Raw genomic sequence first — 18,104 nt, 5'->3', positions numbered from 1 at the left:
ATTTTGTGTTTTCTTGATACCCTTTGTGTTATTCTTTTTCAAATCTGGCTTTAGGTTTGATATTTAAACCGATTCATTGAATTAGTTTTGTTCAAGCTAATTATGGAGTGAATTATCTTGGTATCTAAGAGTGATCATCATAGATTCCAAGTTCGATCTAAGAGTCATTCATTTTCTAACCCGCTCTTGGCTGGAATCAATCCGTTAAGTTAGCTTTCTCTGTGAGCGTTTTGCAAATATTCTAAAAGGATCTCTAACTTTGCAAATTCCAGCATTGTAGGCGCTTATCAATAACGAGGTACAAATGTCTATGGGTATGATACAGAGGAAAAAAAAAAAAAAAACTATGGGTATAATACAAAAACGGGGTACAAATGTCTATGGGTATGATACAAAAACGGTATAAAAAGTTTCAGATTTTTAATAACATAAGTTGTTACAACCGGCGAAAAATGATATAAAACGTAAATGTTAATGTTTTTGTAAGCTATCGTATCAATTATTTTTTTGTAGTGATTTTGTTTATAGGTAGAAGTGATGTCGTTTAGGGAAGCTGCATGCACGGGAACGATGCCATTAAACATCACAAAAATCACAAGCTTATTGTACACTAATGTAATTGATAGTTTAATATCTTATTAGGCACGAAACTCGAATATGTCTAATAGATTTATTCATTTCAAAATAAAATTAAATATGTCAACGATTGCGGACACAAAATTGAAAGTTCAATAACCTATTTATAGACTTATTAGACATAAAATTGAAAATTACCTTTTACCGAATGAAAATCGTTAATATTTGTTTAAAAAATACCCTAAAATTTTAAAATTATTTCAAAAATACCTTCGAGTTTTCAAAAGTTTCATTAATTACCTTAATTTTTTTTAAAAAAACTTTAAAAACACCGTACCATATTTTAAACCTTATTAAAAGTTATGACCTTGCTTTGGGCTTACCCAAAATGCCTCGTACCAACGTAGACAGGATTTTTCATTTATAAACCCATGATCTTCTACTAAATTAACCAATGTGTAACTTACTCCCAATAATCCTCAACAATCCTCCCCTTGAACAAAGTACACTATAAACCTCCCTTAAGGCTCATGGAGCTCTCGAATAGCCTCTCCTTAATTGAGGCTCGACTCTTTTCTCTGGAGCCCTCAAATAAAGTACACCATTTGTTCGACATTTTAGTTACTTTTGACTACACCTTCAAGACTCACAATTATTTGTTCAATATTTGAGAATTCTATTGTCATGGCTAAGTTTAGAACATGACTCTGATACCAATTGTTAGGAATCACGGATCTCCACAATGATATGATATTGTCCATTTTGAGCATAAACTCTGATGACTTCGCTCTGAGCTTCCCAAAAACATGGTAGATATAGTATTCCTCGTTTATAAACCCAAAGTGTATTTTTAGAACAAAATATAACATTTTTCGTATTTTTTTAGACTTTTTTTAAAGTAAAAATATTACTGAAAACTAAAATATTAAATATTATAGCAAAATTTAATTTTGATTTATTTTTGTTGGTATTTTAATATTAATCTCGTTTTTATGGCCCAATCCCAAATTCTGTCGCCACATTGGAATGGGCTGCCGAGCCAGCCTCGCAACGGATCCATTTTCAGTCCGAGCAATGGTTGCTTGCAGGCTGTAATTGCCCAAGCACTCACCTTCCCGCCCTTTTTTCTCCTCTTCTTCTTCCTCTCTCTTCACTCCCATCTCCTCCGAGGTTTCTGCCTCCTGCTCGCTCTCCGTGTTTGATTGGGGTTTATTCAATACTAGCTGCACTGTTGCGGCCGTCACAGATTCAGAGATTCATGGAAGTTGCTAAAGTCGCTCAAATTCTATCCGAGACGCTAAGCAATGACCCGCAAGTCATCCATGGAGCCACCGAGTCTCTCGATCGCCTATCTTCTCATCCTGAGCTTCCGTCTGCTCTACTTTGTATTGCTACTGGTAAAAGCTTCTTCAAATTCCCTTAGTTCCTCTTGGTTGCTAAACTACTTCTCTTTATTTTGTTGGGTCTCATCTTACTAGCTGTAGTAAGTGTTGAGGATGGTTGGGAGGGAGTCCCGCATTGGCTAATTTAGGGAATGATTATGAATTTATAAGTAAGGATATATCTCCATTGGCATGAGGCCTTTCGGGAAGTCTGAAGTAAAGTGATGAGAGCTTATGTTCAAAGTGGACAATATCATATCATTGTGGAGAGTCGTGATTCCTACCATGGCATCATAGTCATGCCCTTAACTTACCCATCTCAACAGAATCCTCAAATGTCGAACAAATAAGTTGTGAGCCTGGAAGGTGTAGTCAAAAGTGACTCAAGTGTCGAACAAAGGGTGTACTTTGTTTGAGGACTCTAGAGAAGGAGTTGAGCCGCAATTAAGGGGAGACTGTTCGAGGGCTCCATAGGCCTGAGGGGAGGCTCTATAGTATACTTTGTTCGAGAGGAGGATTGTTGAGGATTGTTGGGAGGGAGTAGTCCTACATTGGCTTATTAAGTGAATGATTATGGGTATATAAGTATGGAATATCATACCATTGTGGAGAGTCGTTATTCATAACATTAAGTTGAGCTCGGAGCTAGCTATTCCCCAGGGTTGGTTTTGGTGGTTTCAGAATTTTAATGTATGTTTGTAGTTGTTTGTGTTTTTTCGAACTGGAAGTTGGGAAAAAACATATGGTTTTAATTTCATTCGGAATCACATTAGTTATTTAGAAGATGAATGCAGCGTCTGCAGGTAAAAGCACGAGTACTCTCTAGTGTATTATGGAGATGCTAAGTTCAATTGAATCAACTTTTAGCGTGCGACTCAATTGATTGTGGACTGCAGGCTCTCTTGCCTAAATTTTGAAATATTTGACCATTGGTATATTTTGGCACCAAAAAGAGTAGAATTTAAAATTGACTATTCTGATGAAGCATTGATATGATTTATTTTACCTTAACCCATCTATTAAGCTCTTGGGTTGATTGGTGATTTTACATGGTACCCGAGCACGAGATCTTGTGTTTGAACTCTTATAATGTCATTTCCTCCCTAATTAATATTGGGTTTCGCTTATTATGCCTTATTTAAGATTTGAAGTCCATGATTGGTGGTTTGACATATTCGTACATAGTTTCCCTCCATGATCTTAAATTTCATGGGGTTTGTTTAATCAACTCTTAAACACAAACTGAACTCAGGTTAATTGCAATAAACAAATTCAGTCGAACTTCATTGCCACTTAACCTTTAAGGTTTAGCTGTTCATCCCTTCCATGTAGGAAGTCACGATCAAGGTCAAAAGATAGCTGCTGCTGCTTACCTTAAAAATTTGAGTAGGAGAAATATTGAGGGCGAATTTCCATGTTCAAAAGTCAGCAAGGGGTTCAAGGACGAACTGCTGAGAGCCTTATTCCAAGCGGAACCAAAAGTTCTAAAAGTTCTGGTTGAAGTGGTAATTATATTTCTTGCATATTCTGCATGGCTAGTTTACGGGACATATCGTTACCATCTGTCCGATGTATTCCTTCTTCTTCATCATCTTCTTATATCTCTTTTATAATGTTCTGGCAGTTTCACAGCATAGTGGTCAATGAGTTTGTGAAGCAGAGCTCATGGCCTGAACTTGTGTCTGATCTTTGCTCTGCTATTCAAAACAGCAATCTTTTCAACAATGGAACCAAATGTCAATGGATTGCTATCAACGCCTTGTCTGTTCTCTGTACAACGTGCAGACCTTTTCAAGTACATGACTTTAGTTGAGCAATTTATCAAACATTCAAATTCATGGATAATCTAACTGCCATCCGATTACATACTTAGCCAAAGATAGTTTTGATCTAATGTACGAATTGGTCAATGATTAATGTCCTGTACAATTAGATGACAATTTTTTAGTTCAAATGGCAGCCCGAAATTCCTACTATTTTTCATACATTTGATACTTGGTATTAAGTTAATAAATTAGTGTTCAACAGTGTGAAATGCTGCAATGGTTTTTAGTATATAACTTCCCTACTCTGAACTGATACTCCTCCTATCTGTTTTTTGATGTTTTGATTTGTGATTCTTGAATGTTTTATATAATGCTTGATGGAAGTTTAGGGAAGTTTAAAGCTGACACAGTTTTACAACGTGAGTTGAGGTTCCCTTAACAGCTTTAATCACAATTTATTTTGGCAGTACTTTTTGAATCCTAAAGATTCTAAGGAGCCCGTACCACCACAGTTAGAGCTACTTGCAAACACGATTATTGTTCCCTTGCTACCTGTATTCCATCGTCTTGTTGAACAGGTTCTGGCACACTTTACCCATCCACATAAATCTCGGCTTCCCCAAGCAAAATTAAACTCTGGGTGATTTTGTGTTTCTGGTGTCACACAGGCTCTTTCTAACCATGATGGAAGGGAAGTTGAGATAGATAAGATTCTTTCAATAGTATGCAAATGTGTCTACTTTTCTGTAAGTATTTGTTCTTAAGCTTAGCCCATTTCTTTTTATAAATTTAAAAATTCTCTTAAAATGCCTACGAGATTGTTATTGTCTATTATTTATTATTATTATAATATAAAACTAAAATCTCTAAGTAAAAACTAAAATTTACTTGGACAATGAGAGAGGGAAAGACGTTTCTGTTCTTATGATGCTGTTACTTGTGTAGGTGAGATCGCATATGCCTTCTTCTTTGGTGCCTCTACTTCCATCGTTTTGCCATGATTTAATTAGCATTCTAGATTCCATAAAATTTGAGGCTGCAGTTTCCCCAGAGTATGGCAATGTGAGCAGGTTGAAAACTGCGAAGAGAAGCTTGCTTATTTTCTGCGTCTTTGTTACCCGACACCGAAAGCATACTGATAAGTAATACAATTATCCTAAAATCCCTCAAGTTCAGATCAACTGTGCTGGGTTTCCGTTCACGTTTATCTTTCCCTTGCAATTTCAGGTTGATGCCACACATCATAAAATGTGTCTTGAACATTGTGAATTATAGCAAAAATGCTCATGTAAGTACTATTTGAGTGAGTTAAATGAAATAGGCCGAAATGGGGTTATATCTAGAGAGTGCCCTTCTTTACCAAGTAAGCTGTATAGGCAGTTCTAATCCACCTTCTGTTTCGTGGAAAAGAACTAATATTTTATTATGGTTCCCCTAGCTCTTCATTGTAGGCCTTCTCTCAAAATTTGGATGGCATTGAAATTCCCTCCCCCAACTCATAAGATGCATTCTCTCTCCTGCATGCTCCCGGGAATATGAAGCACTGAAATCCTCCAATTGAGACAATTTGTTTGTGGAATGCATCTACATTGAGAGAAATAATAGAATCTCGAGGAGTGTGGAGGGATATTGGAGGAGGTTTGGTCCCTAGCTAGGTTTAACCCTTGTTTTGGATATCTGTCCCTCAAGTTTTTTTCACTTATTCATTATGTCTTATTCTTTTGGATGTGATCCCTTTATTTTCCTTTTTTCGAGAGCAATTATTCTGTATTTGTCCTATTTGTTTATTTCCTATTCAACATACTGTTTTAATGCTTTAGCATTACCTTCTTTTTCTGTATGTTGACGTACTTTATAAGGTTTTTTCTTAGTTCTCAGTTATCAGTTTCCTTTGGGCAGAAGCTCGACTCTTTATCAGAGAGGATTATTTCGCTAGGCTTCGATGTGATTTCACATGTTCTGGAGACGGGGCGAGTATGGATTCTATATTTTTAACCTTGATTTTGAATTAATTATGCCTTCCTTTCTTCCCTTAGCAAAATGGTAACTCAGTTAGAGGCTAATTAATTGGATGCTATCATTCATATTAAATAGGGATGGAGGCTGGTTTCTCCGCACTTTTCAACATTGATACACTCTGGAATATTTCCATCCCTTATAATGAACGAGAAGGTAAAAGTTTGGAGAGCTTATATATTGCTCTATAACATCCACTTATTGTCAAGAGTTTGTTAACTTATCTTATTTTGTGTCAAATCTCTGAAAAAGGACGTTTCTGAGTGGGAAGATGATCCAGATGAGTACTTAAGGAAGAATCTTCCATCTGACGTAGTAAGATAGTTCAATTTGTCATATGAATTGATCTTCATATCAGATCTTATGTCACCAGTTTTGGTTATTTGTATTTTATAGGAAGAAGTTTCTGGTTGGAAGGAGGATTTATACACAGCCAGGAAAAGTGCATTAAACTTGCTCGGCGTTATTGCATTGTCGAAGGTTGTTACCTGTTTAGTTCATAATGAAATGTGTGCGGGCCATTCCTTTTAGTAAGTGTTATCATTAGTCTAATCCAAGTACCTACAGGGGCCTCCCACAGTGACCCATATGAATGGTTCTTCAGCTTCATCAAAGCGTAAAAAAGGCAGCAAGAGAACAAATAATCAATGCGCTACTATGGGGGAGTTGGTTGTACTTCCATTTCTTTCGAAATATCCTATTCCCTCTGATGCAAATGCTTCCCAAACCAGTATTGTAAATAGGTGAGTTTTTTTTAACATGCAACCTGGCTTTCCAATTTAGTCGTTACATTGTATGATTTGAATATCAGGTGTTATTCATTGATCTCATACAAGTGTGAAGCTCTTGGTTCAGTTGCATTTGTAACTATTGTCTGAATTATTTGTTAATTATGGTACATGGTGCCACCTAAACTGTCTAATTCTGCTGCTTTTTACTAAGTATGTAGATAGCTACCTACTGGTGAGCTTTGTTTTAAAGAACAATGTACTGTTCCGCTCTAGTCAATGATTAAAGAGAACTCTTATTTATGGCCAAAGGAAAAAAAATGTTGTTCGCTCTAGAAGTTCTCATGTGTCATCCTAAACTTCAGTCTTTAAGCTTGAATGCAATTTCATTTCCTGCTTCTTCACTTTAAGTGGACTTTATATGAAAATATGGGATGTGTAGATTCAATCTTTTTGATGCTTTGCTATAAGACCGCAGACCAGTAGTGTTTTAAAGACTGGTTTTCGTAAATATTGTCTTCTAGATGTTATTTCGGTTACATACTTTTTATTTGATTTATTTGTTATTCCATGCCAAAAATATTTGAGTTGTTTGGGGCATTATCAAATTTTTTTTGCAGACTAATGTTTTAAAGTTATTTTTCTTTATTTTCTTTTTTGAAAATTGTTTGGAAGGCTATGCTTGTTCCTTTCATTTTTGTATATCTATTTATTTGTAGTATATTTTTCTCTAATGCTACACTTACTACAAATGCTATACTTACCACAATGCTATATTTGTAGTATATTTTTGTATCAAACATAATATTTTGGATTTAAAATTATTTTTTATTCTAAAGAATATATCATGTTTTTCAGCATGACTCCGGAAGCCTGTAAATATTAGAACAAGCATCATGAGTATTCAACGACTGGCAAGATTGTTGCATTTTGTTTACTGAAGTCACACTTGCTTCTTAATCTTACCCCATTCTCAAAATGAATATTGTTTGAATAAATACTGACTGTAGTTTTTGGAGACTGGGGTTCCCCCGTTCTGTTTTGTTATCTACTGTATTTATCTGGATATAGTCTCTCTGTTGCTTTGTTCCCCTTTCATCTGTTCTTTTTGTTCATTATTCACTACTTTCTCATCTCTTTTTTTGTTTTTACTTTTTTTTTTTAATATCATTGGCTTTCAAACTTGTATCTATTTTTCCAATACGTGTAAGTTAACTCCGCCGCTTTTTGTTATTTTCACCTCTATACTCATTTTAATTCTCTTGTCTGTCAATGGCTATCAGTTACTATGGTGTTCTAATTGCGTATGGTGGCTTGCTTGATGTAAGTAGTTCCTGATTTCTACATTCACGAGTGATGTGTGAATAGTCTATACTATATGTATTATTCTGCCTCTGTATTTCTCTGTATTGCAGTTTCTAAGGGAGCAACAACCTGGATACGTGACGTTTCTAATCCGCACAAGAGTGTTGCCTCTATATGCTGTGTCAACGTGCCTGCCATATTTAGTTGCCTCTGCAAATTGGGTACTTGGAGAGCTTGCATCCTGCCTGCCTGAAGTGAGATATTATACTTCTCCTGCTACTTGTATTGTCCATGCTTTTATATTTACGATCAAGCAAGTTTAAACAAAAACTTCACTTTTTCTATTTTTTCTCCTTAATTGTTGCCACATTGAGGATTGAATTTTTGATGACATAATGCACTCCCACATTTCTTTCTCTAACGTTGACCCTCTTTCAGGAGGTCTGTGCTGAAATATATTCTTCATTGGTTAAGGCATTATCCATGCCTAATAAGGAGGAAGTTTCGTTTTACCCTGTCCGAGTCTCTGCTGCTGGAGCCATAGCCAAGCTTCTTGAAGTAGGCTTCTTGATCGAACTTGTTGGATAATCTGTTGGACTTCATTTTATTTTCTTTTTCCAGATTTGTCACTAAGATTCTATATTTTTCCTCTTCAGAATGACTACTTGCCACCTGAGTGGTTACCTCTTCTTCAAGTTGTAATAGGTGGGATTGGCCAAGATGATGAAGAGAACTCCATTTTGTTTCAGCTTCTTAGTTCCATTGTGGAAGCTGGTAATGAAAACGTCGCCATCCATATTCCTCACGCTGTTTTGTCTCTGGTTGGTCCAATCTCAAAAAGCATACCACCTAATTTGGAGCCATGGCCTCAAGTATGTTCAACTCTCCTGTGAGAATCTTTTTTTTTTTTTTTTTTTTTTTTTTTTTTTTTTTTTTTTTAAAACAAACATCATTGTTGTATTAATTTGAAACAGAGCTAAAAAATGCATTAAGGAAATTGAGAATGCAACTTGGAGGCAGAAAATTTTGTTATCAAAGAAAAAACAATGCTATAAAATTTTTCTAAGATTCTGTTGTCGGAGTTGAGTGAAAATTCTTCCCGCTAATTTGATGCTCATTTTCTTGACTAACATCTCCATAATTTCCCAAAAAGTATTTATGTTTGAAGGAGTGAAGAAAGTTGAAAAATCATTTGTCCGATCCAAACTGTGAAAGTAATGTCGTTAATTTGAATGAAAATGAATCTAAGTTAACCAAATTAGTCACTCAAAATCTATAAAAGCAAACTTAATGTTTCACCCTCTATTTTGTTTGCGTTCTATCTTCATGCTCTTATCACCTTCGTGATCTGTATTTATTGTTTCATTTTAAAAAAATATTTATCACTTTCGAATGGTTTAAAGTGTCATTAGGGAACATTTTCTTCAAAAAATGTGATTAGCATTGATGAATTCGACACTGGCGCAGGTTGTTGAACGTGGGTTTGCAGCTTTATCAGTGATGGCTCAGTCTTGGGAAAACTTCATACTTGAGAAAACTGAGCAAGATGCATCATGTGAACGGTCAACATCGGAGCAAGCCACAATCAGTAGATCATTCTCGTCGCTCTTGCAGCAGGCGTGGCTTGCACCCATGTACTCATTGGTTAGTTATTAACTGCCTAGTTATCTTATGGTGAAGGAATCTTCTGGTTCAGATCTTCTTGAATATTATGATTGATATGTGTGTATATATATATTTTTTAATGAGAAACAAAGATCTAATTCATTGATGCGATGCTGAGATGAAACATACAAGAAGAGGGAAAAGCTATCCACGCCTAGGCAGATAGATTGATTGTACCTAGCCAAACGTATAGATAGATTGTAGCTATGAAAATAAGATGAATTCATACACAAGATAGAGGCTATGAACTTAAACTATTCATAACGCTATCAAACTGACTCTGTTTATGAAGATGTTTCCTTCCGTCCATTGATGGTAAAATTCCTACATGACTAAGTCTCCATTTACGTATTAGAATTCATAATGAGCTGAAATTGGATTAGAACTAATTCAAGTTGGAATGTTGTTTAGTAGGAGTTATCTAGATTTCAAATCAGTAACCCATTGATGTTGCTTACTTCAAATTGTCAAGAATCAGAATAGGAATCAAATGTAATTCAATTACTAGAATACCTCAGGCATATTTTAACTAATTAAAATAGATTACTAAATAATATGCTAATATATTTGTTTCCATGAAATTTCAAAAGAAATTTAATTTGTGGAATGATGCTTCAATGTGTACTAATTTGTTTTGAGTTACATATAAGCTCTTATGTGTGGTTCTCTAATTCTTTCTCTTGATTGTATATTTCATTCGAAGGTTAAACTGTTTGTTCTCGAGGTTGAATCTTCAACTTTGAACTTGTGGAAAATTTTCGGCTTTGAGCTTGTTGAAAGTCTCGGCTTCGATCTTATTGAAGGTCTTCAGCTTGTGGTTTCTTGAAGATGTAATTGGATTCAAATAATCATATGCAACCTTGTCATCAATTTAAAACAATGATGTGACAATTTATGATTGGCGCAAATTTCTCATTCAATAATATTTTTTAAGTAACATAATAATAATCAATTAATAAATTTTATTTTGTTTTATTACTATTTTATTTTATAGTAATATTTTTTTTTATTCTAATGGTTTATTTAATGTTAACAAATAATTGCTTTGTTATGGATACCTATAAAACTTCTCTAAAGTTTAGGCTGTGAATAACTAAAGAGTGTCATTTCTCATTCAATTTGCGGCGCTTTTCTGCATTTATTTCTCATTATAAATTTTCAGTTGTCCCAGGAAATGGATGAAGATCAGGAATTGTTGCCCCCTCCATCATGCATAGATCATTCATCAAGGTTGCTTCAGTTCATCATGGTGTCTGTTACAGGGAGCAATACTATTTCAGAGCTTAAAGTACCTGAATTAGTATCAGTCTGGGCTGATCTTATTGCAGACTGGCATTCTTGGGAAGAATCAGAGGATTTCTCAGTCTTTAATTGTATTATGGAAGTTGTTAGATTAAATAACAAATATGCACTGAAGAACTTTTTTGTGAAGCCAACACCATCTCCTCCAGCTCCGCCAGTGCCTCGACGGTCTATTGTAGAAAACATTGGAGCTTTCATTAATCAGACAATCTCACAATATCCATCTGCTACATGGAAAGCTTGTTCGTGTATTCATATGTTATTGAATGTTCCTAGTTACTCGTTTGAAGCGGAAGGCGTTAAGGAGTCGCTGGTAGTCACGTTTAGTCGGACGTCATTTTCCCGTTTTAGAGAAATCCAAAGCAAACCAAGTGCATTGTGGAAGCCTTTACTGCTTTCCATATCAACATGCTATATCTGTCTTCCTGATACTGTAGAAAGACTTTTGGAGAAGTTTGATGGAGGAGGCTTCACAGTCTGGGTCTCAGCCCTTGGTTATATCTGTAGCAGCTCTTTTGCACCCGGTTTGTCTGCGGAATCGGAGATAAAGTTGATTGGTCAGTGGCTTTTCCTAGCTCTACTGGTTCTTGAATCAAAGTTGATTTTACTGTGTAATGTTGATGGATCTTATCTCACCAATGTTTTTTTTTTATACCCCATAGTTCTTTACTTCCTAACTTTTTTTTTTTTCTTTTTAATTTTTTTTTTTCAATTTTTAAAGACGCATTTGCGTGCTAGCTGGGTTGTATCCATTTTTTTTGCTGCCCACCCTAGCCACACAGCAGAAGAAGAAAAAAAAAAAAAAGCTAAAATGTTAAAAAACAAAGGAAATGACAAGTGGGGTTGGGACATGTGATATTCCACATCGGTTGGGGAGGAGAACAAATCATTCTTTATAAGAGTGTGGAAACTTCTCTCTAGTGACACGTTTTGGAAACCTTGAGAGGAAGCCCAAAAGGAAAAAAACCTAAAAAGGATAATATTTGCTAGCGGTGGGCTTGACTTGTTACAAATGGTATTAAAGCCAGGCACTGGGCGATGTGCCAGCGAGGAGGTTGAGCCCCGAAGGGGGGTGGACACGAGACGGTGTGCCAGCAAGGACGCTGGGCCCTAAAAGGGGGTGGATTGGGGGGTCCCACATCGATTGTAGAAGGGAATGAGTGCCAGCGAGAACGCTGGGCCCCGAAGGGGGGTGGATTGTGAGATCCCATATTGGTTGGGGGAGGAGAATGAAACATTCTTTATAAGGGGGTGGAAACCTCTTCCTAGCAGACGCGTTTTAAAGACCTTGAGGGGAAGCTCGAAAGGGAAAGCTCAAAGAGGACAATATCTGCTAGAGGTGGGCTTGGACGGTTACAAATGGTATAAGAGTCAGGCACTAGACAATGTGCTAGCGAGGAGGTTGAGCCCCGAAGGGGGGTGGACACAAGACTTTATGCCAGCAAGGACGTTGGGCCCTGAAGGGAGGTGGATTGGGGGGTCCCACATCGATTGAGGGAGGAGAACGAAACATTCTTTATAAGGGTATGGAAGTCTCTCTCTAGCGCGTTTTAAAAACCTTGAAGGGAAACCCGGAAGGGAAAGCCCCAAAAAGGACAACATCTAGCAGTGGCTGCAAAAATGGGTTCCACCCAGCTAGCAGGCAAGTGTATATATATATTTTTATGTCTTGCAATTTTGGTTGTTCTGGTTAACAGTTCATGATGCCATCTTTGTCAAATTGTAGGCTGAAATTCCATCTTCTCTAGAGAAGCCAAGTGGTTGCACAATTATGATGGTAGCAAGTGATGTTACCTCATGATATTGGTGCTCGCTTTAAAATATTTCTCTAATTCTCTGAAACAATTTAGAATAGAAGAGACTTTTCATTGCCCGATTGAAAAAAAAATGAAAAAAGCTGCTTTCCTATATTTGGAGGTTGAACTACTTAGTTTCCCTCCTGATTGTTGTTTGAGCTTTTATATGTTAATAGTATAATATAAATATCTTTTTTCTCTCTTTTATTGCTATTCAGTGTTAACATTGGTCAAGGTGGTGGAACGAATAATGGAGTTAGGAAAGCCAAGAGATGATTTCCTATGGAAGTCCTTCAGTTCATTGATGGAGGCTTCCATACGGCTGAAAGAAGTGCGAGAAGAAAAGGAAGAAGAATCTGATGAAAATGAAGAGGAGGAGGAGGACGACAGTGATGAAATAGAAGATGATGAGGTTTGATATCAAGAATGTGTGCTAAATATCACTATACTCACAAATTCTTTTTGTGATTAATTATTAGTGGCATGTTGACGAACCCCTTTCTCTAACACCTTCTGATGTGTTTCAGGATTCTGATGCCGATGAACTTGAAGAAACTGAAGAACAATTTCTGGATAGGTATGCCAAAGCGGCTATTGATTTGGAAAACAATACTCTTATTGAAGAAGGGGATGTGGAAGATTACGACCAGGATATTGAATTGGGTAAGTACATCTATTCCATTGGCGTATTATAAGTGTAGAACTCTTGATAGCTTGTGAAGTTAGGATGGTTTTCATGTTCACATATTATACTGGATTGGTGGGGGCTATGCTAACATAATCAATTGTTAATTTTGATGAACAATTCTATAATTATTAAACTAAATTTATATTATTGGTGTAGTAGCCCAAGTCTACTGCTAGTAGATATTGTTCGTTTTGGCTTGTTATGATCACCGTCAGCCTCTGTTGAGGATTGTTGGGAGGGAGTCCCACATTGGCTAATTTAGTGGAAGATCATGGGTTTATAAGTGAGGAATACTATCTTCATTGGTATGAGGCCTTTTGGGGAAGCCCAAAGCAAAGTCATGAGAGCCTATGCTCAAAGTAGACAATATCATACCATTATGGAGATCCGTGATTCCTAACAGCCTTACGGTTTTAAAACGCGTATAACGGGCCAAATAGGACAATGGTGGATTGTTAGATCCCACATCAGTTGGAGAGGGGAACAAAACATTTCTTATAAGGGTGTGGAAATTTCTCCCCTAGCTGACACGTTTTAAAACCGTGAGGTTGATGACGATACGTGATGGGCCAAAGCGGACAATATCTGCTAGCAGTGAACTTGGGTTGTTACAAATGGTATAAGAGCCAGACACTAGGCGGTGTGCCAACAAGGAGGCCCCCAAGGGGGGTGGATTGTTAGATCCCACATCAATTGGAGAGGGGAACGAAACATTCCTTATAAGGGTGTGGAAACCTCTCCCTAGTATACGCGTTTTAAAACTGTGAGGTTGACGGCGATACATAACGAGCCAAAATGAACAATATCTGCTAGCGGTTGGCTTGGACTATTACATTTGCATCATTCCAATTTCAAAATTGTAATTCTTTATTCGATTTGAGAGCTTAAGTAGTATTTTTAACATATCCAATTAGTCAAGGGAACTAAATGCATTCTCTATAAACCAAATTTCTTCATAATTACATCAAATATTTTAAACTGATCCATTTTAGCTCGAAATTATCATGGAAGCTGAAGTATGTATGTAATAGCCCAAGCCCACCACTAGAAGATATTGCCCACTTTAGGTTTTCCATTTCGGGCTTCTCGTCAAGGTTTTTAAAACGCGTCTACTAGGGAGAGGTTTCAGAGCCAGACACCGAGCGATGCGTCAGCGAGGATGCTGGCCCCCAAGGGGGTGGATTGTGAGATCCCACATCGGTTGGAGAGGGGAACGAAGCATTCCTTGTAAGGGTGTGGAAACCTCTCCCTAGCAGGCGTGTTTTAAAACTGTGAGGTTGACGGTGATACGTAACGGGTCAAAGTGGACAATATCTGCTAGTGGTGGGCTTACAATATAAGGAACAAAAAATGGGATATTGGACGTTCAATTTTTTTAAAGTGCAAAGTTGTCATCGAGTGTACCACACTTCTAATTTCATTTTCACAGCTAGATTAAGAGGGAGTGCAGCATGCCTCTAATAAATGGTTGATTTGGAATGGGAGGTAGTTCGAAACAACCCCACAGATTTCTGCTTTGGATTCTTCATTTTTTTGGGGTTAAATTATAAAAGATACCCTAAACTTTTCCTTTTGTTTCAAAAACATCCATAACTTACAAAAGTTGCAATATGCTTGACCTTTCATAACGTTTTAGAATTATCTATAAAGTAGGAACCTTTAACATTTTGGATAAAACTGGGATATGGTGATGGTAACTTAGAGCAAACATTTAGATCGCCACATTGTTTTAGTTCACCGCCACACCGTTCTAGGTTTTAATTTCCATATGAAATCCTAAAGGATTTCTACTCTTAGGGTAGTTTTGAAATATTTATGAAAGGTTACGGACTATATTACAACTTTCGAAAGAATAAATGTACTTTTGAAAGAAACGACAAAAGTACGAAAGATTTTTTTATAATTTAGCCTGTTTTCCCTAACCATGGCTTTTAGCTGGACTTATGCACTCCCTTGGCTAATTCTACATTACTATTGCATGATCCTTCAGCAACGAATATCTATAAACTTGTATATTTGGGTTTAGAACATGCCTTACAGTGCTCTTAGTTTCCTGGGATGCTTATTATTCTGAATCAAGGTTTCTAAAGTGAGTTGCTTAAGTGCTATAACACTGAAGATTGAGTTCTTATTACATGAGATAGTATCGTTGAAGTGTTGATATAATTAGATTTATCATAATCCATAAACTTAAACTTTTGGGTTATTGATGATTTAACATGCATATGTTTTGAGTATCAGTTGGCATATGTTTTGAGTATCAGTTGCATATGTTTTGAGTATCAGTTGGCATATGTTTTGAGTATCAGTTGCATATGTTTTGAGTATCAGTTGGCATATGTTTTGAGTATCAGTTGGCATATGTTTTGAGTATCAGTTGCATATGTTTTGAGTGTTGGTTCGAAATCCTGCTGTGGTGAAATGCAGGTTGTTATGAAGAGGTAGATGAGGGAAGGATCGTCTACTCTTTACTGGAGAAATATCACCCCATCCTGAGCCAGGGACAGGGATGGCCATCAGATCTCCCAATGAGATTCTTGAATGCACATCCAGAATATACTACGTTTCTCCGACTATCTGGGTAAAGATTATTTGGAAAATTTCCAATATTTATAGCTTGGGTGAAGAAGAAATAACCTCAACTGTTATCTCCTGCAGTTTTGGAAGTGTTCTTCGTGTTCTTGTGCATTAAATTATCTATTTTTTATTTCTTTTTTAAGTTCTTGATCGAGGGTACATGCTTAAACTAGTTGAGTTGTGTTTAGATTGTCGAGATGTCCATGTGATTAATGTGTCAAGCCATTGGATTATTTGTATGTGAGATGTATGGTTTGTTTTTGAGTTCATCAGGAGATGAGATCGAACCATCGATCTTTGAAATAATAATTAGTGTCTTATACACTGTACTAAACTTAGATCGATGTGATAATTTGTGTCAACTTAGATCGATGTGATAATTTGTGTCAACTTAGATCGATGTGATAATTTGTGTCGTTAAATGCATCAACCAAATTATTGTTTCGAATACACTGGTTTTATTCTTCAAGATGGAAGAGAACAGCTTCTTCTCCCTATCTTCTTGCCATACCTTGCCGAAGGCGATTCTTTTGCGAATCGCGCCAGAACGGGTCCTTGAAGAATAGGTCCATCCATTCTGTTCGTGCAGACGGGGCACCCTTTTTCATTATCAGCTGGCTTCAAAGAAAGAAAAGCTCGACTAATCAGTCGAGTCAACTTGTTACTTGCCTATGGCTTTCCCTGCCCCTCCTAACCCACGGAGAAGCTTTGCACCGAACGTATCTCATTCCATAATTTATTTCGTTGAGATTTTTTTTATAAATATTTTTAATTTTACATGGTCATAAATAAATTTAAAGATATATTAAAACTAGAATGAACGCAGATTAGGCGGATTATATGGAAAGTCTAAAAACTTGTTTCAAGATATTTTAAAATTTATATCAAATAGTTGATTGGAAGGTGACACGTGTCACTCATGTATTGGAAAGAATTCATTTACTTGCTGAACAAGACAAGATGGTGTGGTTCGGAAGTTTCTCGTGTTATAACATCCAATACTTTCCCTAGCCAATAACGATCTGCCACGTAGAACGAGTCCAGCCCATTGGGTTTATTAGGGGCAAAATTGTCATTTCAAAATGTTATAGGGGTATTTTCGTCCACCATTGTAATTTCAAAAATTTCTTATGATCTGCCACGTAGACCGAGTCCAGCCCATTGGGTATTAATGATACTCAACAAATTACTTAAAAAAATTGAAAGGATCTGCCACGTAGACTTTGTCTAGCCCATTGGGTTTATTAGTGATAAAATTGTCATTTCAAAAAGTCATTAGGGGTATTTTAGTCAACCACTGTAATTTAAAAAATTGTAAAATCTGCCACGTAGACTAGTGGCAAAATTGTAATTCAAAAGGTCATTAGGGGTATTTTAGTCAACCATTGTAATTTAAAAAAATTGTAGTGGCCTGACACGTAGACCTTAGTCCAGCCCATTCATTTTTTTAGTGGCAAAGCTGTAATGACAAAAAGTCATTAGGGGTATTATCGTCAACCACTGTAATTTGAAAGAATTGCACTGATCTGCCACGTAGACCTAGTCCAGCCCATTGGGTTTATTAGTGATAAAATTGTCATTTCAAAAAGTCATTAGGGGTATTTTAGTCAACCACTGTAATTTAAAAAATTGTAAAATCTGCCACGTAGACTAGTGGCAAAATTGTAATTCAAAAGGTCATTAGGGGTATTTTAGTCAACCATTGTAATTTAAAAAAATTGTAGTGGCCTGCCACGTAGACCTTAGTCCAGCCCATTCATTTTTTTAGTGGCAAAGCTGTAATGACAAAAAGTCATTAGGGGTATTATCGTCAACCACTGTAATTTGAAAGAATTGCACTGATCTGCCACGTAGACCGAGTTCAGCATATTGGCCTAAAATAGTGGCAAAATTGTAATTCCAAAAGGTCATTAGGGGTATTATCGTCAACCATGTAATTTCAAAGAACTAATGATCTGCCACTAGAGCCTTAGTCAAGCCCATTGGGTTCAGTAGTGGTAAAATTGTAATTTGAAAAAGTCATTAGGGGTATTTTAGTCAACCAGTGTAATTTCAAGAAGGGTAATGATCAGCCACGTAGGCCTAGTCCAGTCCATTGGGTTTACTAGTGGCAAAATTGTAATTCCGAAAGGTCATTAGGGGTATTATCGTCAACCATGTAATTTCAAAGAACTCTAATGATCTGCCACGTAGAGCTTTAGTCCAGCCCATTGGGTTTACAAGTGGTAACACTGTAATTTGAAAAAGTCATTAGGGGTATTTTAGTCAACCAGTGTAATTTCAAAAAGGGTAATGATCAGCCA

At 36.6% G+C, this 18,104-nt stretch overlaps 1 protein-coding gene across 5 annotated transcripts; it reads left to right on the top strand.

Moving 5' to 3' along the window:
* Positions 1–1,612: 1,612 nt before the first annotated feature.
* LOC111807225 (ARM repeat superfamily protein) lies at positions 1,613–16,135 on the top strand. 5 transcript variants are annotated; one of them, XM_087128952.1, is made up of 22 exons: positions 1,613–1,973; positions 3,270–3,463; positions 3,583–3,753; positions 4,192–4,302; positions 4,393–4,470; positions 4,670–4,866; positions 4,952–5,012; positions 5,624–5,698; positions 5,819–5,896; positions 5,993–6,055; positions 6,137–6,220; positions 6,308–6,483; positions 7,752–7,791; positions 7,884–8,027; positions 8,212–8,331; positions 8,430–8,645; positions 9,241–9,417; positions 10,610–11,297; positions 12,755–12,948; positions 13,064–13,199; positions 15,652–15,805; positions 15,883–16,135. In XM_087128952.1, the coding sequence occupies exons 1-22, from the start codon at positions 1,835–1,837 to the stop codon at positions 15,914–15,916; spliced, it is 3,330 nt and encodes a 1,109-aa protein (XP_086985078.1). In that variant the 5' UTR covers positions 1,613–1,834; the 3' UTR covers positions 15,917–16,135. The 5 variants fall into 5 exon arrangements, with proteins under 5 accessions (XP_086985078.1, XP_086985077.1, XP_086985080.1 ...); XM_087128951.1 differs by having other exon boundaries at positions 10,601–11,297; XM_087128954.1 differs by having other exon boundaries at positions 1,614–1,973; positions 3,291–3,463.
* The last annotated feature ends 1,969 nt before the right edge of the window (positions 16,136–18,104 follow it).

This window comes from Cucurbita pepo, chromosome 12, assembly GCF_057944985.1.
Source record: "Cucurbita pepo subsp. pepo isolate OVF chromosome 12, ASM5794498v1, whole genome shotgun sequence".
Taxonomy (NCBI): domain Eukaryota; kingdom Viridiplantae; phylum Streptophyta; class Magnoliopsida; order Cucurbitales; family Cucurbitaceae; genus Cucurbita; species Cucurbita pepo.
This window is presented reverse-complemented; position numbering and strand designations above follow the sequence as displayed.